This window comes from Anabrus simplex, chromosome 5 (assembly GCF_040414725.1).
Source record: "Anabrus simplex isolate iqAnaSimp1 chromosome 5, ASM4041472v1, whole genome shotgun sequence".
Taxonomy (NCBI): Eukaryota; Metazoa; Arthropoda; class Insecta; order Orthoptera; family Tettigoniidae; genus Anabrus; species Anabrus simplex.
The window spans coordinates 425,427,208-425,452,862 of NC_090269.1; the positions used below are offsets into that span (position 1 = coordinate 425,427,208).

The 25,655-nt window shown below is 40.2% G+C and overlaps 1 protein-coding gene across 1 annotated transcript in view; it reads left to right on the forward strand.

The window, feature by feature from the left end:
• LOC136874603 (dual oxidase 1-like) overlaps positions 1-23,940 on the forward strand; it is a 335,200-nt gene extending 311,260 nt beyond the window's left edge. Inside the window, exon 34 of the mRNA XM_068227874.1 lies at positions 23,551-23,940. Within this exon, the coding sequence (XP_068083975.1) occupies positions 23,551-23,679 (129 nt within the window). The 3' untranslated portion in view covers positions 23,680-23,940. The remainder of the gene's footprint in view (positions 1-23,550) is intronic.
• Positions 23,941-25,655: the final 1,715 nt, after the last annotated feature.

The window sequence follows — 25,655 nt, forward strand, 5'->3', positions numbered from 1 at the left end:
ATCACCTTTATTGACTTCCAAAAGGCATATAACTCACTAGACAGGGAAAGTCTCCTTTCTGTACTCAAAGAATTTGGTCTAGACAACAAACCTCATCAGGGAAACTCTCACCAATACATTTTCCAAAGTCAAATTTATGGGAGAATTGTCGGCTCCTTTTGAGATCAAAACTGGTGTCCGACAGGGTGACGGACTGTCCCCCATACTGTTCAATTGTGCCTTGAAGAAGGTAGTCAGAGAATGGGATAAGACAACTAGTGGTGGAATTCGATTGGGATCGGTAAACAAGGGTATCAAGATCAAATGTTTAGCTTTCGCAGACGACATGGCCTTACTAGCTGAGACGTGGGAGGAAGCCAAGGAGCAGTCCTTCGAACTGCTGAAGCAAGCAGAGAAGATAGGTCTCAAAATCGCCTTTGGAAAGACCAAAATAATAACCAACATTAAGAATCCTCCAAAATATTTGAAAGTAGGTAAGGTAAGGGTTATTCTGCCCGAAGGCAGATCCGAACCTCCGCAGAGGTGTTCCTGGGCCAGAGTTTGCGTGCAGTAGGGTGGCCAGTTCCTTTCCGCTCCTCCATTCCCTTACCCCCCACCAACAACGCGTGGCAACCCATCCAACTCCTGACCACGCCCAATGTTGCTTAACTTCGGGGATCTCACGGGATCCGGTGTTTCAACACGGCTACGGCCGTTGGCAATATTTGAAAGTGGGGGAACAAAAAATAGAGATCGTCACAGATTTCAAATACCTTGGTGAATGGATCAGTTGGAATGGTCTTGAGAAGAAAGCAATGGAATCTCAGCGAACCAAAATAGAAACAGCCTTCCAGCTTACAAAAGACACCTATAACAAAAAATCCCTCTCGTGGAATTCCAAGATCAGACATTATAATACAGTAGTCAAGCCTGAAGCCCTGTATGCTGCAGAAACTCTATAACTATGCATGGTCCAATGGAAAAGTTAGAGATAAAGGAAAGGAAAATACTACAAAAAATTCTAGGCCCCAAATTCCATAATAACGAACTTTCACACATCAGCAATGAAACTCTGTATAGGAAATCAGAAAGGATTTCCGACACTATAAGGAAAAGGAGAATTGACTTCTATGGCCACATCCCAAGAATGAATCCGAAAAGGATAACTAAAAGAATCTTTGACTATTTCCGTAATAAGAAAACCAAGCCGAACTGGTTTAAGGAAACTCAGAAGGACCTACGAGAATTCCAAATTACAGAAGAGATGCTTGTAGATGGATCTGCAAAGAAAATAACCAAAGATAAAATGAGGTTTCAGGACAGGGTGAAGCCCAAGCGACTATACAGAATTTCTGAAGAAGAGAGGAAGGCAAGATCTGAAAGAATGAAAAAGTACTGGGAGGACAGGAAAACACGACTCACTAACCATTGATAGATCTATCGTACCCCAAAGAGGGTGAAATGGACAAGAAGAAGAAAGTATGAGAATATATTCTTTATTTATTCCTAAAAATTACAATCCTTTTCTTAATCATCATTATACAGTTGATTAGATTATCAGTTTGCCTTTTTCTACTGCTTTGAGTGCTAATGTTAGTCAATGCATTGTTTTCACTCAAGCACCACTGCAAGCCCTTATAACTACATTCAGTGTACATTTTTCAAAAAAATCGAGAAAAACACCTGAGGGTCCCAAGGAACACATTACAGAAAGAATAATGCAAATAAGTTAATTTGGCTAGAATTTGCATCAAAAAGAAAACTAGTATAGGAACAAGCAATTTTAGGCTGTTTTTCCGGAACTGCATTTAGGCGGGAAGTTATTTTTGAAATGTGTTTTTTTAGTTTGATAGCACTATCCAAGACTCACAATTTGAAACCTTTCTGGGCCCTTTAGCCCTTCAACTTTTGGCCCAATTGAGGAAATTGCTTCATTTTACATGTTTTGTAGTAAGGGAACCACTACTTGTCTGCTAAGAAATATTTTCAACATTAAAATGGATTAGGTATACAATTTTGAAACAGTTTCTAGTCTCCAGTCTACTTACTGCACACCACTCCAAGCAAAAATTTGTGTTACAATGAATTATACACTTGTGAGTAATCGAAGTGTTGGAAACAAACAAGTGACAGATAGACAGGAGGAACATAAAAAGGAGCACCAAATAGCGTGAACATGGTGGCAGTTCAGTGTGGGAGGAGGGAGAAACAGGAAGGGGAGACATCTTCGTACACTGTCATCTTTGAACAGATGGGCTCTCTCCTCTTCAAACCCAGTTCTTCTACATCATCTCTTGTCAGTCCCTGACGAGCTTGTTTCTGCTTCTCAGGTTCATCAGGAGGGCGAGCATCAGCATCTTCAGTCTGAATGCAGGAAGTGTCGGATAAGACGGAATCCATGGGGTACAGAAGCAAGTATTCTACAAGGGTACCTCTCTTCACCTGGCAACCACACTGATCATTCAGCCAAGGAGCTGGACACTATAAAAACTATGGGTGCTATTCTAAACATTTACTAGTCCTGCCTTAGTCCAAACTAAAGTTAATCCTGACTTAGGCGGCACTAACTACGGATCAAGATCCTGTTATTTATAGACATGGATTATCCGCATACTAAGATAGTCTAGAGATCATCCTTTCATGTTGATGTCAAGTGTTGATTCATTAGTGAGCATGCGCAAATCTCGCAAAGCGGAGCACACATGACTTGATGCATCGCTCTAGCTGGCACAGTGTAGATCTACATGACCATGTTCTGAAACGTCAGTAACAACTCATGTTTGTTTCCTATTCACACGTGATTCTCATTGACTGATAATAGATGGCGAAAAGAAGATACACGCTGATATTGGAAATGTGCTAGTGGTATTAATGCGACAGACAGGAAATTAAGATGTTTCATGAACCATAATCCTGTCAGTTGTTAAAGCTAGCTGATTAAAAACAGGGTAATTATATTTCAAAGATGCGGAGGGCTATTTAAGAACATAATTTTTCTTTATCTAATATAACTTCATAATTTTTTATCAATCAGTCAATCAATCACTACTGATCTACATTTATGGCAGTCGCCAGATTCATTATCTGTTGGTTTCCTCGCCTTCTCTTAAATGATTTTTAAAAAATTGGAAATTTATTGAACATCTCCCTTGGTAAGCTATTCCAGTCCCTAACTCCCTTCCCATAAACAAATACTTGCCCCAATTTGTCCTCTTGAATTCCAACTTCGTCTTCATATTGTGATCTTCCCTACTTTTAAACACACCACTCAAACTTATTCGTCTACTAATGTTGTTCCACGCCATCTCTCCATTGATAGCTCAATACATACCGCTTAACACCAATATAGTTGGTCCATTATTGGGCATGAAATTTTCCAGCTATCTCATTCCTGGTTGCCAGTGTTTCGCCCCAGTGTGCTAAGTTGGGCTCATCAGTTGGTAAATAGCACACCTACCAAGACCTAGTTGAGGTCTTACCAGAGACTTATATGCCCTCTCCTTTACATCCTTACTACAACCCGTAAACACCCTCATAACCATGTGCAGAGATCTGTACCCTTTATTTACAATCCCATTTATGTGATTACCCCAATGAAGATCTTTCCATGTATTAACACCTAGGTACTTACAATGATTTCCATAAGGAACTTTCATCCCATCAATACAGTAATTAAAACTCAGAAAATTTTTCCTATTTGTGAAACACACAAACTGATCTTTAACCCTGTTTATAATTATATCATTGCATACTGTCCATCTCACAAAATTATCGAGGTCATTTTGCAGTTGCTCACAATATTGTAACTTATTTGTTATTCTATACAGGATGATTGTGATTGTGATTGATTGATAGTAGTGATTGATTGACATCATCTGCAAAAAGCCTTATCTCTGATTCCACTTCTTTGCTGATATCATTTATATACACTAGTGTCCAAAAGTTAAGCATAAGTTACGAGTTGTAATGATCAAGTACTGTCTCTCACCACGTATATCGAAAATGGATATGAGAGGAAATCAGTAAGCGTGGCTGCCTTTTTGGATCTATCAGCTGCCTATGATACTGTCTGGCAAGAAGGACTCCTTCTAAAATTTTTGAGTGTGATCCCATGTCGGGAACTTACGGCCTTACTTAGCAATATGCTCAGTAATAGGTACTTCCAGATCTACGCTGATAACAACAGAAGTAGAGTGTTTAAATTAAACGATGGTTTACCTCAAGGATCAGTCCTTTCCCCCCTTCTTTTCAGTCTGTACATATATGACCTCCCAGACACATCATCAAGAAAATTCATTTATGCTGATGACATTTGTTTGGTGACTCAGTGCTCCAACTTTTATGATGCTGAACCTACTTTAGCCACTGATCTGGAAGCCTTGGATGTATACTTCAAGAAATGGTGCCTTCACCTAAATCCTCAAAAAACAGTTATATCTACATTCCACTTACGCAACAGACAGTCTAATTACAAACCAACAGTCAGATTCCGAGGTGAAGTGTTGCCGTTCTGCAGTACACCAAAATACTTGGGAATAACACTTGATAGAACTTTGACTTTCAAGCAACATCTTTCAAATGTAGCTGCTAAAGTAAAAACCAGAAATAATATTCTTCAGAAACTTGCTGGTACATCATGGGGAGCCAATACTCATGTTCTAAGATCAACAGCATTAGCCTTACCATATTCTGTTGCTGAATACTGCTGCCCCTCTTGGATCAATAGTGTTCACACAAAGAAGATTGATGTACAACTCAATCAGGCAATGCGCATAATCTCGAGTTGCATTTGGAGCACGAACACACTATGGCTTCCTGTTCTCAGCAATATTGCACCTCCAGCCCTAAGACGATCAGAAGCTCTCCTAAAGGTTTGGAAGAACATTCAGCAGAACCCCCAACTACCCATCCATCAAGATAATACGCACACTGAACATCAACGACTGAAATCAAGGAAACCACCCTGGCGTACAGCAATGGATCTTGAAAGAACCTCTTTTCATGTTAACAGTTCATGGAAGCCCAGTGGGATCAGTCTTCAGTAGTGAACAAACATCTGGTTGAGAATCCTTCTAAACGACTACAAGGATTTGATCTTCCAAGACGACAGTGGAGAATCATCAATCGGATAAGAACTGAACAAAGCAGATGTGGTTATCTGTTGTGCAAATGGGGTTGGACTAGGTCTGCAGATTGTGATTGTGGTGCCTCTTCTCAGTCAATCCACCACATTGTTGCTGACTGCCCAATTCGAGCTTTCAAAGGAACGCTAATGGACATTCACCGCACATCGGATGAAGCAGTTGATTGGGTCAAAATGCTAGACCTAGAGTTATAGTATTGTACGGACTTGTGACTACGCACATTTACCCTCAACTATATATATGTGTGTACATAGATTCATCATATGATAAATAAATAACAGGAAATAAAGTGCAAATCGCATGACATGTGCACCTACCAACCTTAACACATTGAAGACGGCCATATTTGAACGTGCTATCCTCCAGAAATCGCACGATTTTTATCATTTTTAAAAGTTTTTTCACTGTTAGGTAAAGCAATGGTTGTAAAAACTGTTGGAATAATTAGAAAGACCTGACTTTCCTCTTCACAAAAATATGTTTTGATTTTTATAATAGTACATTGGTTTATTTTTTATACATTAATGGACATGGTATGTTTTACGAGCAAAAGAAATTTTTTTTCCTGTCGTTGCTATGGATACCAGTCAGGTTAATATTTTAAAATTTTGCTAATATTGAGAACAAATCAACTAAAACATACTACTGGTATATACATAGTCTACCCTACGAGGTCAATTTGCGTGGGTATCATTGCTTACAAGCGGTAATTAGCTTTAGCGTGGTAGGCCTTGAAACAATCCGGCATACACAAACCAATATCACAAATGCTGCAGTACTACTGTGTTTCACTACTAATTCTCTTTCCATTATTCTTTTTCCCTTTGTCTGAACATACTTTACAGTACCTAGATTCATACTTCTTCCCTGTGGTAGGCGGAGTTCTTTCAGCAAAATGCCTCCCAGTCAGTCGCGCAGCTGAGTACTGGATTATCAGTGCCTCCCAATTCCACGAACTTATTTGCTAATTGAATCATAAAGCCCTCTAAATGTGCTTTCTTTGGATTTGACTGGATTTTCTTGTAAATTATGAAGAAATTTACAATATGCATGCAAAAAGTGTGGAAAAGTACTTTTTTCCACCATTTCAGTTGCTTACGATGGAGTGGATAATAACTAAGGAACTGATCCACTCCAGTTTTAATAGTAATCTAATACTACAACGGACTTTTCTTTATGTTTCCTCCCTTACATTTTACCTGAACACTTGTCATTTTTGCCTCTTGTCTTGAAGAAAGACAATAAATATCCCTTGTGTCTTTCCACTTGAGTGCAAGTTAATGTTGTTTACATCTGAATAACACTTCACCCTTTCTCAATTTACTTGTTTTGAAAATTGTCGTTAGGTTTTTCCTATTTTTTTGAACAGTGCCAACTGCCATTGTTTTTCTGCTCCACAAATGATGAAACAATGGGACACTAGTAAAGAATCTATCGATATAAATAGTGTGAACCTTATTGAAATAAGGACCACATAACCAATTTAATAGTTCCTGAACCGTGTTATTTGTTCCCCCAGCTGACCCTGTATAAATTTTGCAGTTGCAAATGTAACCAGATTCTGCATCACTGACAATGTAAAACTTGATTCCATATTTGTTTGGCTTATTCTTTATGTAAACACGGAAACCTACCCAGCCTCGGAAGGGACATATGCCCTCATCAATTGTCAAATTTTCAGTGGGATAGAAATTTTCTTTACATTTTCTAATAAAATGATCATAAATAGGTCTAATTTTATGCAGGGGATCATGGTTGGTTTGACCTTTTGGAACATAGGTTCGATTGTCATTCAAGTGTAAAAATGACAAAATCACTTGAAAGGATAAGAGTGACCTCGGGAAAGGAGCTCGAAGAATCAGCGATTTTGCCCAATAATCTGTCAACTTTGGCTTCACAACCAAAAACACATGAAGGATTATTGTAAAAAAGTGATAAATCTCCCTCAATGTAACTGTAGTCCAGCAGCCAAAGAGTGATATTTGCTTTATCTGTTCACTGCGATTTCTTTTCTTTTTTACTGCATCGCTTACGTAACGATTTGTTTCTGACTTTATGTCCCTAAAAACATCTATGTTCAGATAATTACTAAAACTTTCCCATGCATCACTGACTCCACATTTTTCTTGAAATACTGGTAATTGAGGAAGATTATCGGTAGATGAGCATCCGTCATCAATAGCGGGTCTCAGAACTGCACGCTTACTCCCTTTGTTTTGATGTTTTTCCCGCAGTTCGTAACTTGACAGGCTTGCATCGGGTTGCTGAAGGTTGTCATCTGTACACAGGAAACAACCCAAATTATTAGGGACCCGGAATAAAACTATATTACAGAACCCACTTTGTACCTGTTTGAAAACACCTAAATAATAAGTGTACTTGCCTGAAGAGTCAGAATCATCATGGTCACTTTGTATGAAATCGTCATCATTGTCCTTCATCTCAGAACCCGAGTCTTCCACAAGAACATCCAATATGGATTCATCATGTAAATTTTGTGTGCTTAAATTAGACATAATAGCCACAAGAATGACACAAACAAGCCAGGCTCCTGAAACACACTCTTTTCCTGTCCGTACGCATGTACTTTCCCGCTCGTTTCACAGCTGAAAGTGAGCGATGACGAGCCACAGGCTATGTCGGAATGCAGCTGTGTTATCAATGCTTTGAAAGAAGAGCTCTTGACTTCAGCTCATAACTAGTAAACTGTATGCTCACTAGAAGCATCAGACAGTGTCCTGGTGAAGTAAGAACTTAATGGATCAGCGGCTTCTCTTCCTAGCCACAGTGAAAATATACGCTTGTAGATTCTCCAAGCGCCGTCAGTAGCAATGAAATCACGCACCCATAGAAACTACGGGCGGCATCTCCAATGTGTTAACGTGTTCGCTCTGTATAGGAAAGGAGTGTTCCCTGCTTTGACTAGCGGCATAACTGCAAGGTAAACACAGCCAGTGCCTGCGCCCCATATACCCTTCAGTCATGTTTGCCCTGTTATAATGTGCGGAGTGTAGCCTTGTGGTGAACATGACAACATAATGACACAACGACGCCATTTGGACCCCATTTTGCAGGGTAGAATACTCGGCTGCCTGTAAGCAGGCCAGACACAGACCAAAGTTGCCATATCCTTGAACGAGCCACAAAGTGTCATTTCCAGGCTTTGGATATGATTTCAAGACATAGGTGATGTTAGTCATAGGCCAGTACCACGCTGACCAAGGGTAACCACCCCACAGCAGGACCGATATCTGACCTTAACCGCCCAACGAAATCGGAGTGCACCTGCAAGGTAATTGTCGGCAGAGCTTGCAGCTGTCTCAGGGGTTGCCGTTTCCCGGCAAACTGTGTACCGGAGGCTCAGAACTGCAGAGCTATTTGCCCGACGTCCAGCGGTGTGCGTCCCGCTCATTCCAGCACATTCATCGCATGGACTGGCCAGCAAGGTCTGCGGATCTGAATCCTATGCAATGTGCCTGGGATGCATTGGGGAGGCGAATTTCATCCCGTCAGCCTCCACCAAGGACCCTCCAAGACCTTCACATTGCCCTTTTGGAGGAATGGGATCGACAGCCACAAGAGCTCTTGGACCATCCAATAGAGAGCATGCCACGTCATTGCGAAGCATGTGTGGCCGTTAGGGGTAACCATACACCCTGTTAACAGCATATTTTGTTGTGGAAGACATTGCCAAGTTTTGTTAGTTGTTGTCAAAGGCACTGGCGTAGCCAAGAGGGAGGCCCAGAGGGCCCCCCCCCAAATATTTCCTGAAACTAGAGCGAGGATCAGCCGTTGTTTCACCTACGGTACGAACAACTTAAAAACTTGCACAGAAATGTTAAATTAACGTAGTGACAAAGAATCTACTAGCAAGGCTCAATAGGGCTAATCACAATTCTCTATATTTATACTGCTTGAATGAAAGGAAAACACTTAGGATTGTGATGCACGAGGATATTTCCCTGTAGAGGCCTCAGTATTGGGAATGTAACCGTGTGTTGACAAATCAAATGTCAAGACATGAGGAAAAGGGGGGGGGGGAAAGAAATGAAATGAAATGGCATATGGCTTTCAGTGCCGGAGGGTCCGAGGACAAGCTCGGCTCGCCAGATGCAGGTCTTTTGATTTGACGTCTGTAGTCAACCTGCGCATCGTAATGAGGATGAAATGATGGTGAAGACGACACATATACCCAGCCCCCGTGCCAGCGAAATTAACCAATTAAGGTTAAAATTCCCGACCCTACCGGGAATCGAATCCGGGACCCCTGTGGCGAAAGGCCAGCACGCTAACCATTTAGCCATGGAGCCGGACAGGAAAAGGGCAATTACCAAGGGATTACTCAGTTGGGGGCCGGAATGTGACCACCGAGATAACTGGCGCCACGGACAGAAACAGTTGCAAGCTTACAACATAGTGTCAGTTTTGCACATCGGTTCTGGGAAACAACAATGTCCTAGGGATCCTCGGGCTGTACTGTGGTTGAGAGATGTGCTGTGTTTAAGTTACAGCGTTGGGAAGACTGTGACAGGATTTTGAGCTGCATGTTAGTTCCCCATTTTGTGCCATATAAGTAAATTTTTTTGAAGAGGGCCATTTCGTCACTGAGACGCCAAAACTATGTACATCCTCGGTAAGTTATAAAAAAGTTTTTTTTTAAATTCTAACAGTAGCAAGACAATCGGAGATGCGTGCCTAAGTTCGATATGTAGGCCTATATATTTTGTCAAATGCCCGGCGACTGATTGGAACGTCAAATTGCACCATCAAAAGTGCGGGTAAATACTTTGTAATTGGCGGGCGTGATAACTCGGTTCCAATGATTCTAACTTCTCATCAGGACGGCCCAGGCTTGAATCGTAGTCAATGCATGAAACATTTTTAAAATGGGAACTCATGTTCTATTGATACGGATTCTACTTAAAACACAAGATTCCGTCCCTTACCTTTCTTTATACTTTTGAGCCATAACCGCATCATTTGTGGTGGTGTATTTTGAGTATTCAACCATTCTTCAGGTTTACCTTGTACCTTAAATGGTGAGTGGATGCAGTGGCGCACCCACAAAATAATTTCAGCGGGTGGAGTGTAAGTCGAGGCCAGTAGCGTGGATACGTTTCCTTGGAAGGGGTTGTGAAAATATTATTTTATTTAGAATTTGCTTTATGTCGCACCGTAGGTCTTATGGCGATGATGGGAAAGGAAAGGGCTAAGAGTGGGAAGGAACACGCCGTGGCCTTAAGGTACAGCCCCAGCATTTGCCTGGTGTGAAAATGGGAAACCACGGAAAACCATCTTTAGGGCTGCCGACAGTGGGATTTGAACCCACTATCTCCCAGATGCAAGCACACAGCTGTGCGCCCCTAACCGCATGGCCAACTTGCCTGGTGGATATGAAAAAAGCTGGTCCTACCGAGTGCAGTGACTGATCTCCAGTAGATATTGGTGATTTTGATTGTTACCATGTTACTCTTAACATAAACTGGCTGCATTACTGAAACTGTTGGTAAAATTGATAATATCGTTCTTCGTTTGAGAGGAAGTAGAATTTTAATTTAATTTCTCTTCTTAAAAAGAGGAACCACTTTGGTACTACACCCTATGCAGGTGACTACCTTCCAGGTCGTAGATATTTCGATTACGGGAGACTCAAAAGCCAACTCTACTGCACCCACAAACAAGGCTGTATCTTACCCATCCCATGCCCTTATTAACTCTGTCAGTGCCGGGAATTGAATGCAGGATGCCTTAAGTCAAATTCTAAAATAAGGAGATCTAAAAGTAATCAGCTGGCCCGCGGTGTAGGGGTAACGTGCCTGCCTCTTACCGAAGGCCCCGGGCTCGATTCCCAGCCAGGCCAGGGATTTTTACCTGGATCTGAGGGCTGGTTCGAGGTGCACTCAGCCCACATGCTTATAATTGAGGAGCTATCTGAGGATGAGGTGGCAGCCCCGGTCTAGAAACCCAAGAATAACGGAGGAGAGGATTCGTCATGCTGACGACACGACAACTCGTAATCTGCAGGTCTTCGGGCTGAACAGCGGTTGCTTGGTAGGTGATGGCCCTTCGGGGCTGTTACGCCATGGAGTTGGTTTGGAAAAGTGAACAAAGAAGGAAGCAACATCCCTGCAAGGCTCTTCAGCTTCAAGCTAGTTCTTCCGTCCTGTCTCATGCATTTAGGACAGTTTAAAAACATACGCCGTAATAAATGCTCCTCATAAAACCTTTGTAAAAATACTAACTGCATCTATTTATAACAATAATCACAAACGCCTCCTTTTCATGTGGCTCCGTTGGTTGAGTCGCTGTCCTTCTGAGTCCGAGTTCACAGGTTCAAATCTTGGCTTGGGTCGGTGGCCCTTGAAACGGTGTTGAAATGGTAACAGCTCCGTGTCGTTGGTTTCTGGCACGTTAATAAAAATTATACATACAAATAGTAGCGTCACAAAACTGTAACTTTATACTTCTATATTCTGTATCCCAGGCTTGCGAGGGAAACTAAGTAACAATTTGCTTAACGTCGCACCGACAACAGATAGGTCTTATGGCGATGGTGGGATAGAAAAGTCCTACGAGTGAGAAGGAAGCGGCCGTGGCCTTAATTAAGGTACAGCCCCAGCATTTGCTTGGTGTGAAAATGGGAAACCACGGGGAGCCATTTTCAGGGCTGCCGAGAGTGGGGTTCGAATCCACTATCTCCCGTATGCACGCACACAGCTGCGCGGCCCTAACCGCGAGGGAAACTAGTAGGACAAGGTAAACCCTACCGAGCATATGTTGTGACGTGTATTTTCCTTTACCAACTAACAAAATATCTATACCCATACTTTTTACATTATTTATTTATTTATTTATTTATTTATTTATTTATAGTGGCAAAGTTAGGGCTCCAGGCCCTCTTGTACACTTAACCACATACTAATCAGAATATTAAATAAAATACTGAGATACTTAAAATAGTTAAAACTACATAAATTAATAGAATTGAAAATAAATGTAAAAATATTACTGACTAAATTAATCTTAAAACTAATTAATATTAAAAACTCTTAAAAATGACTAATCCTCAGGCATGCACACATTCATACTTCAACCATTAAGTCAACAGCATGTAGTCTCGGCAGGTAAACTTAAGCATAGATATCAAGGATAATTTAATAAAAAACCACCTATTCAATACTTTCCACGTTTAATGTGGTTATTATCTTGTAATAAGGTAAACTTAAACCTTGATTTTTTTAAAAGCTAGTTTCTCTGACCTGAGCTGGCAGGGAATTCCATAATCTGGCGATAGTCGCCACAAATGATCTATTAATTTTATTTGTGGGGTGCAGTGGAATAGAAAGAATGAATCTAGAACGTGTATTTAAGTTGTGAAATAATGATAAAAAGATTAATTTAGAAGAAATATACAGTGGCTGACTTTCAGCTACCATTCTAAACACCATTGTTAAAGTGTGTAGCTGCCGACGTTCATCAGACATCAGCCATGAGACAGCCTGATACTATGGGGTGATATGAACATTGTACCCGATATTGTAAATAAATCGCAGGCAGGAATTCAGTGCTCGTTGAAGTTTAAGTGTTTCTTCTCTCGTCATGTCAACTAAAACGTCACAATAATCAAGAATAGGGAGAATGAGTGTCTGTATGAGTTTGGCCTGTAGCTCCAATGGAAATACATCCCTCTGCCATTTAAGAGTATGAAGCACTCAAAATATTTTTTAAACGTATTTCTTTCGTGTAATCAGACCAATCAATTGTTTCATTCGTCATTACGCCCAGATTTTAAACCGTTTTACTGTAGGGAATAATGTTACCATTCAGTAGGATAGGCGAAATTGCGACATTGTTTGAGCAGCTCAGTAATTTTCGTGATCCAATTATGATTGCCTGAGATTTTGTGCAGTTTAGTATAAGAGTGTTTCGTTCTGCATATATATTGGGTCGTCGGAGGTCATTGTTAATATCTTGTCTTGCAGCGTCGATATTTTTGAAGATCGTCAGCATAGAGGTGGTGTGTGTTATTTCCTGTCACAGATGGTTTGTCAGTGATATAAATACAGAAAATGAGAGGCCCTGGAATACTGCCCTGTGGGGCAACACTAAGTTTCATTTTCCATTTAGAGGCCTTGTCGTTTACTGTTACACACTGCTGACGGTTACTCAAGCAAGAACTAAAAATCTTAAGAGCAGCCAGGTCGAAATTTAGCAGTTTTATTTTCTTTATCATAGTCGGAATTACTATAGTGTCAAAGGCTCTACTGAAGTCAGGAAAGATAAGTATAGTGACCAGTCGTTTGTCCATAGCGTTTCTAATGTCTTCAGTAACCTTCAAAAGTGCTGTCGTGGTACTGTGACCCTTCTTAAATCCAGACTGCAAAGGGTCCAAAAGAACATTTTGATTTAGGTATTTCATCGCCATAAGACCTATCTGCGTCGGTGTGACGTAAAGCCCCTAGCAAAAAAAAAAAAAAAAAAAAAAGATTTAGGTATTCCAGAACTTGTGCGTATACTAAACGTTCAAAAGCTTTACAAAGCGCAGGGAGTATAGACATAGGATGATAGTCAGAGGGTGATTGTGGGTCTAAACTCTTGGTACCGGTATAATATTGCCTGTTTTCCAGACAGTAGGGAAAGTTCCATTTAATAAACTAGTTCAGTGTGTGCGTCGGTAGTATAGGCAGAACAGCACCCATAATGTTATGTATAAAAGTAATAGGAATATCATCTAAACCTGAAGGCTTTGATTTAATGGAATGCAAAGCCTTTTCAACCTGATTTTCTGTGACACTGTGAAATGTGAATGGTGGATTGGCTGGAGGAGAGGGCGGTGAGTCGGTGCAGTTAATTGGGGTAGGTTGAATATTTATTCTACTAAAGAAATCGTTCAGTTCGTCAAGTGGAATGTCAGAAGTCGTCTGTCTCTGTTGATGTTTTCCTATTCCCAGAGCTCTAAGTTGGTCCCATGCGCGATTAGAATTTAAGTTGTTCGCTAAATTCCGGAAGTATATACATTTTTATTTCTGATAACTACTTTGTGCGATTTCTTAAGATGCAGTGATATTCGAAGTCTGTGTCATCTAGGGTTTGTTCATAATGTCGAAATAACGAGTCACGGTGGGCCATCATTCTCTTGGCTTCATCATCTAGCCATGGACAAGAAGGGCGAGAAACCTGTATTCAACGTGTGTGTCTGTGTGTCTGTGTACATTTCTTTGCCAGATTATTTGTACAAAATGTCACTTCTTTATTGCTTATCACATGACCATTATTATAATAACATTACCGTATTTATTCTAAACCAGAATATTGTATCTTTACTCAGACTGTTTATTCTTACATTCATTTCACTTGTACTCGGAATATATGAAATACTGCAGTTATGTTGGGATGGGAGTAACAGAGGTAGACGGGGGGGGGGGTTGTCGTCCAAGGAGTCCAGACACCCCAGGAGTTTTAACGAATCTACTTTTATTAAACATTTTATATATAACGTACATTAATATTAGCTACCAGAGTCCGACTCATTGGGTGAATGATCAGTGTTGAGGCCTTCGGTTCACAGGGTCCCGGGTTTGATTCCCAGTTGGGTCGGGAATTTTAATCAAGTCTGATTCATTCTTCTGGCTTAGGGACTAGGCGCTTGTCCCAACACTTTCCTCTTCATATTCAGACAATGCACTACACTACCAACCACCAAAGAAACACACAACAATGATTTCATCCCTCCATATAGTGTTGGCGTCGGGATGGATATCCGGCCGTAAAACAGGGCCAAATCCACATGTGCGGCACAGTTCACACCCGCGACCCCACAGATGTGGGGAAAGCGGGGGAAGAGAAGAAAAAATTTACTATTAGCTTCCGGAATCCCCACGAATCTACCACCTTTACTTGGATCCAGGGACACTAATTTCCTTTTTAGGTATTCTACACCACCTAAACTCTGGAAGTTTGGACACCTATAAAAATAAAATTCTGGATGAATGTGCCCCCCCAAACTGAAATCCTGGCTATGCTACTGGTCAAAGGTGTACCTTAGCTATCAGAACCTTTCTGACAAATGTTTTTTTGGACAAGTTGTGTGACATATGGTGTGTGAGTCAGCTTCCGTTTGTTCAGCAATCTGTCTGACATTTCCATCAGGCAGTATGGCCTCGTTTAGTGATTATGCTTAACTTTTGGACACTAGTGTATATAAGAAAACATAAAGGTCAAATGATACTACCTTGAGGAATTCCCCTCTTAATTATTACAGGGTCAAATGAAGCTTCACCTATTCTAATACTCTGTCATCTATTTTCTAGAAATATAGCCACCCATTTGGTCACTCTTTTGTCTAGTCCTATTGCTCTCATTTTTGCCAGTATTCTCCCATGATCCACCCTATCAAATGCTTTAGACAGGTCAGTCACGATACAGTCCATTTGACCTCCTGAATCCAAGATATGTGCTATATGTTGTTGGAATCCTACAAGTTGGGATTCACTGGAATAACCTTTCCTAAACACAAACTACCTTCTATCCAACCTGTTATTAATTTTTCAAACATGCCTAATATAATCAGAAAGAATGCTTTCCCCACGCTTACATGCAATGCATGTCAAACTGACTGGCCTGTAATTTTCAGCTTCATGTCTATCAACCTTTCCTTTATACATAGGAGATACTATAGCAACTCTCCATTCATTTGGGATAGCTCCTTCATGCAAACAATAATCAAATAAAATACGGTACTTCAGATATGGTACTATATCCCAACCCATTGTCTTTAGTATAGCCCCTGAAATCTTATCAATTCCAGCTGCTTTTCTAGTTTCCAACTTTTGTATCTTTTGTAAATACCATTGTTATCATAGGTAAATTTTAACTTCTTTAGTATTAGTCACCTCCTCTAACTGGACATTATCCTTGTAACCAACAATCTTTACATACTGCTGACTGAATACTTCTGCCTTTTGGAGATCCTCGCATACACACTCACCTTGTTCATTACTGATTCCTGGAATTTCCTTCTTGGAACCTGTCTCTGCCTTAAAGTACCTCTATATACCCCTCCATTTTTCACTAAAATTTGTATGACTGCCAATTTTGCTTGCTATCATGTTATCCTTAACTGACTTCTTTGCTAGATTCAATTTCCTAGGAAGTTCCTTCAATTTCTCCTTACTTCCCCAGCCATTTCTAACTCTATTTCTTTCCAATCTGCACCTCCTTATTAGTCTCTTTACTTCTCTGTTATAATATAGTGGGCCTTTACCATTACTTACCACCTTTAAAAGTACAAACCTGTTTTCACATTCCTCAACAATTGCTTTAAACCCATCCCAGAGTCTGTTTACATTTTTATGTACAACACAACAGATTGGAAAAAAGACCGACTATCAGGACCGTATAAGAGGACAACTGCCTACAGAAGAAGTGGAGAGTGGTGAGGTAGAGTGGACAAGATTTAAAAACACCTTGATAAAAGAAGCAATAGAGGTTTGCAGGAAGACAAGTGCATGAGTAAGGGAAAAAGAGACACCCTAGTGGAATGAAAGAGTAAGATCCTCAATAAAGGAAAGGAACATAGCACAAAAAGAAGTAGATAGAGAGAAATCCAAGCCAAAACAGGTAAGGGATGAGGAGAAGACCAGAGACCTGGAACAAGTTTACTGGGACAAGAAATTGAGAGTTAAAAGAGTAGTAGAAAAGGAGAAGATAAAGTGGTGGGAGAAATTTACTCAAAAACTGAAGAAAGACAGCAGAGGCAATATGAAGCTATTGTTCAGAATGATCAAAAACAAAAGGAATTCAGTTGAAACCATCAAAACAATTGAGGATCCTAATGGAAACTTGGCCAGGAAAGAAGAGGACATCAGAGAGGTTCTGAGGAATCATTTTGATCACCTATTGAACAGGACAGAAGCAGATCAGAGAACAAAAGAACCAGCCGTTAAAACCTGCACAGAGGAACCTCCCATTACTTGGGCATGAAACAGAACCAGCCTTTAAGAGGATGCCACAAGGGAAATCCCCAGGAATCGACGAAGTCAGCACGGACATGATAAAAGCAATCCAGGGTTTACAGTGGCTACAGAGTGCTCAATGCAGTTTGGAAAGATGTAAAGATATTTACTGATTGGAGCAAGGGTGTCATCATCCCCCTGTTTAAGAAAGGAAATCACCGAAAATGCTCCAACTACACTCCTTTCTCATGGGCTTAAGATCCTTGAGAAAATCCTAGAGAGCAGATTGCGAGTCATCTTAGACCCACAGTTTGAAGAGGAACAGTGTGGTTTCAGGCCTAGCAGGTCCACAACAGACCTTATCTTCAGTGTCCATATGTTAATGTACAAATATTGGGGAAAAGGCAAAGATCTGTTTATGGTTTCCCTTGACACTGAGAAGACATATGACAACATTGCAAGAGAGAAGATATGGGAATGCCTGGGAAAAAGGAATGTCCCAGAGGGACTGGTAAGGAAAGTTCAGATGCTGTAGGAGAACTGTACCAGCTGTGTGTGCGATATGGTGACGGACATTCATCCTAGTTCAAGACTTAAAGTGGAGTCCAGCAAGGCAGTGCACTATCCCCATTATTGTTTATCACCATCATGGATGACATAATGAACATCAAGAAAACCTCTGGTGAACTAAATGCAATGGCTTTCACTGATGATGATATGATCTGGGGAGAAACTAACGAACAAGTACATTCGAGACTCAATGAATGGAAGGTTAAGTTCTAGGAGTTTAATCTCAAGATAAGCGAACTCAAAACAGTAGCGATCGCAATAAACAGAGAGAGACGACCAGCAAACATCATGCTAGGAAACCATCCACTAGAAAGAGTGAAAAGTTTTACATATCTTAGCAGTGTAATATCTCGAGATACACTAGCCACAAAGGAGGTGGCAAATAGAATGCAGAAGAGCTCTCACTTTTACCAGCAAGTGCAATCTCTTCTGGGATTCCAAAGTACCAACAAAATCAAACCTGGTACTTCATACTAATCTTAATGTATGGTATTGAAGCCAGCACCCTCACTAAGAAAGACATCAAGGTTGCAGGCTTCCGAAATGAAGTTCCTTAGGTCCACAATTCAAAAAACCAAACTGCACAAGTTAAGGAATGATGTGGTTAAGAAGGAAGCTGGGATTGTTTCATCATTGTTAGATCGGGTCAGCAAGTCCAGACTGAGGTGGTTTGGGCATGTAATGAAGATGGAGCCAACAAGGGCAGCATATGTTAACTTGGAAAGACATGTGGCAGGGAAACGGATGGTGGGAAGACCAAGAACCCACTGGATGGACATTGCAGATCGGGGAAGGACACTGGAGGACGTCACTAACAACAGAACGTATCTCATTAATTAAGAGAGAATGGAAGAGGCTCACCAACAGTACCTGGGAAACTGGAACTGTAAAATAATGATGATGATGATGATGATGACAATTTTCCACCGAGCATAGTTACTTTTTAAAAACTCCCTCATGCCTGTTTTATCAGCTGTATGAACAACAATACACATAATTTCAGCAAGTTGTATTATTTTAATATTATTTTTGAATTTGAAATATAAAAGTGAAATGGAGAAGTTTATGATGAGATTCACATAATTATATAATCCATTTCAAGCAATTTGGCAAAAAAAAAAAAGACGTGATAGAAGAAAACGGATTGAAAATTCGGATTCAGCATATTAACATTATATAAAATCACATTATTTATTTCAGGCAGCAAACGTAAAGTTGAAATTTGCAGGCTAGTGTTATTATTGCGATGTATCAATCCATCACCCCTGGAGTCTCTTTCCAGTAAAATGAAATGAAATGGCGTATGGCTTTTAGTGCCAGGAGTGTCCGAGGACATGTTCAGCTCGCCAGGTGCAGGTCTTTCGATTTGACTCCCGTAGGGGACCTGCGCGTCGTGATGAGGATGAAATGATGATGAAGATGACACATACACCCAGCCCGGTGCCAGAAAAATTAACCAAAGATGGTTAAAATTCCCGACCCTGCCGGGAATTGAACCCGGGACCCCTGTGCCCAAAGGCCAGCATGCTAACCATTTAAACACAGAGCCAGATGCTCTTTCCAGTGACTTTCATCATTAGCTCACATGTTGTGTAGAATTGACACAGTGCCAAATCATTTTCTTTATCTCTACATTGTGCTGATAATTCTGTAGTCAATCCTGCTCTACCTGTCAATGAGCTGCGCTTATACCAACTACATCTAACATTCAAGTCCTGTAACCTACCTCAGCAATTCAAACTTCTAACATTCCTCACTGTGACTTGCAGAATGTTCATATTTATCTTCCTGATGATCACCTCCCATTCCACTTGTGTAGTTCCCACCCAGAGGTCTGAATGGGGGACTGTTTTACCTGCACACAGGACTTGTTCAATTTGTTTTGGAGAAATGTGTACATGACAAAAACAGTAGGAGTAGACCAAGGCTTGAATAGTACAAACATATTAGAGTAGATGTAAGATGCAGTATTTAAAATGAAAGGTTAGTACGGAATAGGGTGGCATGGAGACTGCATCAAAACTGATGACCGAAAACCAGCAACATGCCTACACTGGAAATATGTGATATCTGATTCTTAATTCCTTAATTCCTAGAAGTATAATGGAAGTTGTAAAATTTAATTTCTCCCATACTTTTGAGCAACTGTGGAACTTTTTGCACTCCTGAAGTTGCCGTGTTAGTAACCCAAGTTCAATTAGAAAAAACATTTTCCAAAGGAAGATTTTTGGGGCAGGAAACCTACATGGACCACACTCCGCAGACTACAGACTATCAATGCGTCGGCCATCGCTTTCTCATCAATTAACTCGTGTCATTGCTTCGTACATATAACCATGGTACCTGCTGTCTATGAGTAAGCTATTACATGATTTTATGCAAATATATTTTCAGATTGAAATATAATAGAGAGAGTCATGTGACAGTTCCTTCTGAGAATGTTTGTGCAAAATTTCATAGAAGTCTGCCTAGCGGCTCAGATGTGATGTCACCTCAGAAGGTAGGCAGACAGCTATTGAGGGTTAGCAGGTGAAATGGCAGTTCACCACTTTTTACCAGAATTATTGTCTGCCTCCGTAGCGTAACGGTTAGTGTTATTAGCTGCCGTCCTCGGGAGCCCGGGTTCAATTCCCGGTACTGTCAGAAATTTAAAAATTGGCAGGAGGGCTGGTATGTGGTTGAAATGGTACATGCAGCCCACCTCCAATGGGGGTGTGCCTGAAAAGAGCTGCACCACCTCAGGATGAGGACACGAGTTTTTTTACCGGAATTATTTGTAAAATTTATTTTCCTTTTCATGTATGTAACAGAAACATATTTTTGTATGGTGCCTGACTTTTACTGTTCTGGCAGGGAGCACAGTGAGATTTTGGCCACAGTGACCAGAGAAGTGAAGTACTCTTTCTCTCATCCTCCTCAACCTCCAGAGGTGGAGCTTAGTTCGATGTTGTATGACAACCGTGACATCACTGCTACAGTTTGTGCTTAAAAAGGCATGCGGTATAATGTTGGCTACTCATTGTATGTTTTGAAGCAGTGTATTGATTCATTCAACTGTCTAAGTGAACCAAATCACAGAAACGGCAAGTTCACAGCACACGATTCAGCTGACTCGTAACAAGCAGACTGAGTGGTGCACTCACAGATCGGTGAGACACAACACACACACACGGTTCGTTATCAAACATTGGACATTGGCAGTGAGCCAAACTTGTGCTGCGGCCAGGACATACAGAGCCATGGTTCATTGAAAGAATTGTATGCTATAACGGATGCTCGCTTTCGGCTCATTTGAAATTAATACCCACTTGCATTCACTGTCCTCTTCTTAGAGGGAGGTTTAACACTAGAACCGCCGGAGCGGTCATTATAACCGCTACAGATTTTCCAAACTCAATTTTGTCTACAGTTTTTATTGTAGGATATTGAGCTGCAGTGACTTTTCCTGATTAGTGGTCAGATAAATCCATATTAAGTATAATTAATTTTGCATCAATAAATGGGGCGTTAGTAACGGGTATACCTACTACCGCCGGAGCAGTCATTTTGACCGCTGTATTCGTTATCATAATAAAATGTATTATAACACCTATATTTCGGTGAGAGATAATCATCTACTTATAATTATCCTAACAACAACGGCAATGTTAAAAAGCACAACAACGGAACTCTGTTATATTACGAATTGTACGAGCATTATTTCCGCTGCATCCCTGGTAGTGTTTCGTCAGCTTGTCACAGTACAGTAAATATGTCTTGTAAACCATCAGTTGCGGAGTCTATTGCATGCATTACTGAAGATATGTCTGTTGTAGAATGTGGTCCGGACATAAAAGACCTAAAACGAGAAAATGCATACGAAGATTACCACCAGTCAAATGATAACTCGGAAAGCAGAGATTCAGATAACGCTGAAAACCAGATTGTTCAGGTCGAAGGTAAGTTAGTATTATTATAACTAACAGCATAACACGTTTGGTGAAATTACTTGATTTACACCGTATTCAAATTACAACGATGCCTCGCATAGGCTGAGCACTGACGAGCTTTCAGTTATTATACTACAGCCGTAGAAACAGTAACCCGTAAAAGCATGGTATCATAGGGGATGCGACAACCAAGGTAAAAGCCTCCCATGGAGAGATAATGCGCCATTAGGTACTGATGGCATCAAGGAGTGGACTGTATCAGACTGGGAAGGACACTTTGTTGGATTGCTCGCCATACTCCCTTGAAAGAAAATCCAGCACTTACTCCATATTCAGAGCAGAATGTTTCTGACGACAATGTAACAAGTGTGTGGCATCTTTTTATTGATAAATAAATATTGAAACTCATGAAGCAATGTACAGAAACAGAGGGAAAATGATAATGAGTAACCCATGCATATCGAGAACAAAAATATAATAATTTCAATAGCGGTCAAAATGACTGCATCGGTGGTTTCAGGTATATAATATATCCTGGCGGTTCTAGTGTTGAATAACAGTAGGATTTATTTGCAGTATTAAAAAGGTAGTCAGAACATAATTCCAAAGTAGCTAGTAAGTAAGTAGGTAGGTTATTAGGTTATTCTATAAGTTTAACGAATCTTAGTATTATTTGACATTTGGCTATTGATTCAACTCAGCTCTCTAGCCTAACCTATGACTATGAGTCATGCTCATGACCACTCAAAATTACCTGTTTTATATTGGGAAGAACTACTCAGTATTCTCTCAGTTCATATGTCGCATCACTGCACAATATTTCAATAATTGAATCACAAGATGTGTATGGGGACAGTGAGTAAGTAAGCCGACTGACACAATAACTTAACAACTTAACTAAAAAAGATGTTGAATCACAAAACTGTGAATACAGTGAAATTTCCAAGTTCTTTGAAATCATTTAAGAAAAGGCTAAACATACAATTCATGAGGAATTTGCCACCTGGGCAACAGCCCTAAATGCAGATCATTGGTGATTGTGTGTACAGATATCTTTTCATGTAATTCTATACACACATTTAATGAATTTGTCACTCTGGAGGAAAGACTTTGTAACATCAAAACTTGATCCGATGAGGTGGCTGCAGGAGAAACCTAAATCTGAAAGATGCATAGGAAAGCAGTTCACAGAATAAAGACCAGATGGCAACAGTGAGCTTTAAATGTTGTTGCTGCTGTCTATCAGTTAACACTACATAGATGTAATGGGAACGGCGACTAATGTGCCGTGAATCAGATCACTGTATCAATTCTGTAACATGAATGGAATGAATCAATAAGTAAAATGAATCAAATATCCCATTACAAGTGCAGTGAAGTAAATGAAAGATTTGTTTTTTCTTCCAGTGTGGACTGGAGCACGCTTACTTCTTTAGAACTGTGCTGTTTTAAATAGGAATCCTCTTCAGGCTTTTTCAGTCGTGAAATTATCAGCGTTTCGCCCCAGGAATTTATACAAATGGAGGCACATGCTTCCCCTGGTGCATCATCACTGCAATGTCCTACATGGGAGGCTTACAGTGGTGTCTCAACAGCGCACTAGTGCCAACGTCTTGGAAAGGTGTAGCATTCCAACTGATGAGCCCACTGCTACACTGGAGCGAAATGCTGGTGATTTCACGATTGAGAAAAACTTAAAGAGCTTAAATTTTTTAACATTTGCAGTCGATGAAATTAAATTATTGTTTCCTTCTAGGAACTTTTTTATTTTATTAAATACACTTATTTGGAGCTCGGCCTAAATGATTGTTCAGCCTGTTTCAAATTTATTAACTGCCTTTAAAAGTCTTGGATTAGTGTAAATGTAAAATTATTTTCTTGAAATAAGTGCTGCCATTTAACTGTCAGTACTAGATTCCATAGACAGAAGAAAAAACTGTGTTACCTTTGTAAATGAGTTTGCATATGTTGCAGGTGCGCAAAGTGGGCGTGTTCAGCTGTGGACCACCTTCCATGACACGGACTATACAACGGGCATGCATGACCCTTAATAAGCAGACAACAGTAGGGCCAATATTCCAGCACAACTCTAAGAACTTTTGAGAACAGGCAATCACTTTTCATGTGATTATGACCAAAAGCAGTGGTATTCAAAGTGTGGTAAACGTAGCACCAGGGGTACATGGGGTCGTCTTAAAGGGTATGCAAATTTATTGTAGCTTCCAACTGTTTTTGGTGAGGAGTTCAAAAAAAGTTGAGCCTGCTGATTTTCAATAAAATCTTGTTTTGATTTAGTGCTTTGGTCTACCACTACCCTGTGTTCCCTTTCAAAACTATGCATTCTACAATGTGCGTCACTTTGTGCCTCCCATTAAGTAGGTATGTAAAAATATTTACTCTTTACTCTGTTCTTTTTTTTTTAATTGTTTGTTTCAAAATCCACTCATTTCAATTTTTCTTCAGTAGCAGCGCATATAGTACAGTAGTAATTGTTGCATTAATAATTATACTCTTGTATTGTTGCTAGGCAGTGAAAACTTCGTAATTCCACTCACGAGAAAATCACGGTTCTCCATTTGCCTTGCAAAGGCTTGCCACGTTGCCTGAGAAGGCAACAGAAAACTCCATTGGTTGAATAATTGGGCTATCACTAATAACTAAAAATGGCGGGAACAGTTCTCCGACCATTGTTCACTGCTCAATGTTGGGCTTCGCCTGTAAACTTCACGAGATTTCCTTTGCTCAACAATGATATTTGTATACAATACATTGTTATTATTAGGGAACAGGATTAGCTGCTTGCCTGTCGTTCTGGTGACTGTGGGTTGATTCCTGGTGTTGCTGGGGTGGGATTTCCAGCAAATGCAGGGACCCTGAACAAGCGGGATATGCTGCGGATGATGATGATGATGATTGTTATAATTAGAGCCCGGAAGTTAGGCAAAATGCCTTTTTTATCTAACTGGATATATTGAAGAATCAGATAGAGATAAATATGTTTTCGTGCATTTAGGAAGTGTAGGGACAATTTTTATTTTGCCTTTTTTGCCTTTTTTTTGATCGTTATACAATTTTTTCCTGCCAATTACACATTTAAAAAAGTACATAATGTATTTCCGTACATCGAAGACGAAAAGGTTGCACAAATTAAATAACATATTGCCGTCACAAATATCTATTTAGAATATTGTTCCCTGTAAATCGTTTATTTGTTTTCAGGCATTCGAAAGCTTATTTTCTCAACCCATTCATTTAACCTCTTTAAATAGCAGAATCTTCATTAGTGAAAGGAATGCACAAGCATAATGAACACAAGGAAAGAGAGAGGATGAGGGAAGTATGTCTTTTCTCCTTCCTCACACCCCTTTTCTGTGACAATGCGTATTTACGTGGTATTCCCGATTTTGAAATGTTAAGATAATGCAGAGGAAGGGAGGAAATCACTTCTGTCTCACAGGTCAAACATAAAAGAAGCTATTAGTCTACTGTTGAACTTGTTAAAGGCAACTTATTTATCATGCCGAAATTTTCATCGTTGCGTGGTAAATTACATGGTTATGTTCGCGAATTTGGTTCGGATACATTTTCTACTGATGGAGCTACACTGTTTTGCATAATCTGTGAAAAATCTATTAATCACGAAAAAGAGTACTTTATAACTCAACATTTCGCAACAACGAAACAAACGTCTAGGTTAAATATTGTTGGCCCTAAGATCAATTTAAATAATAATCAACAGCAGTTACAACATCCAGCAGGCAATCTCAGTTTTCCCTGGATCTATGTAAAGCTTTCTTGGACTCCTGAATTCCATTCTGGAAACTTGAAAATCAATCCCTCACGACGTTTCTGCAGAAGTACACTAAAGAAGAAGTTCCGTCAGAATCCACATTAAGAAAAACGTATTTCAATATCTCCTTTGAAAAGACCCTGCAGAGGATTCGAAGCAGAGTTGCAGAAAAAAATATCTGGATCTCCATTGATGAAACTACGGATGCAATGGAACGTTACATGGCCAACGTCATCATTGGAACTATGGAAGCAAAGCAAAGTGACCTATCATCAGTATTTCTTTTGAT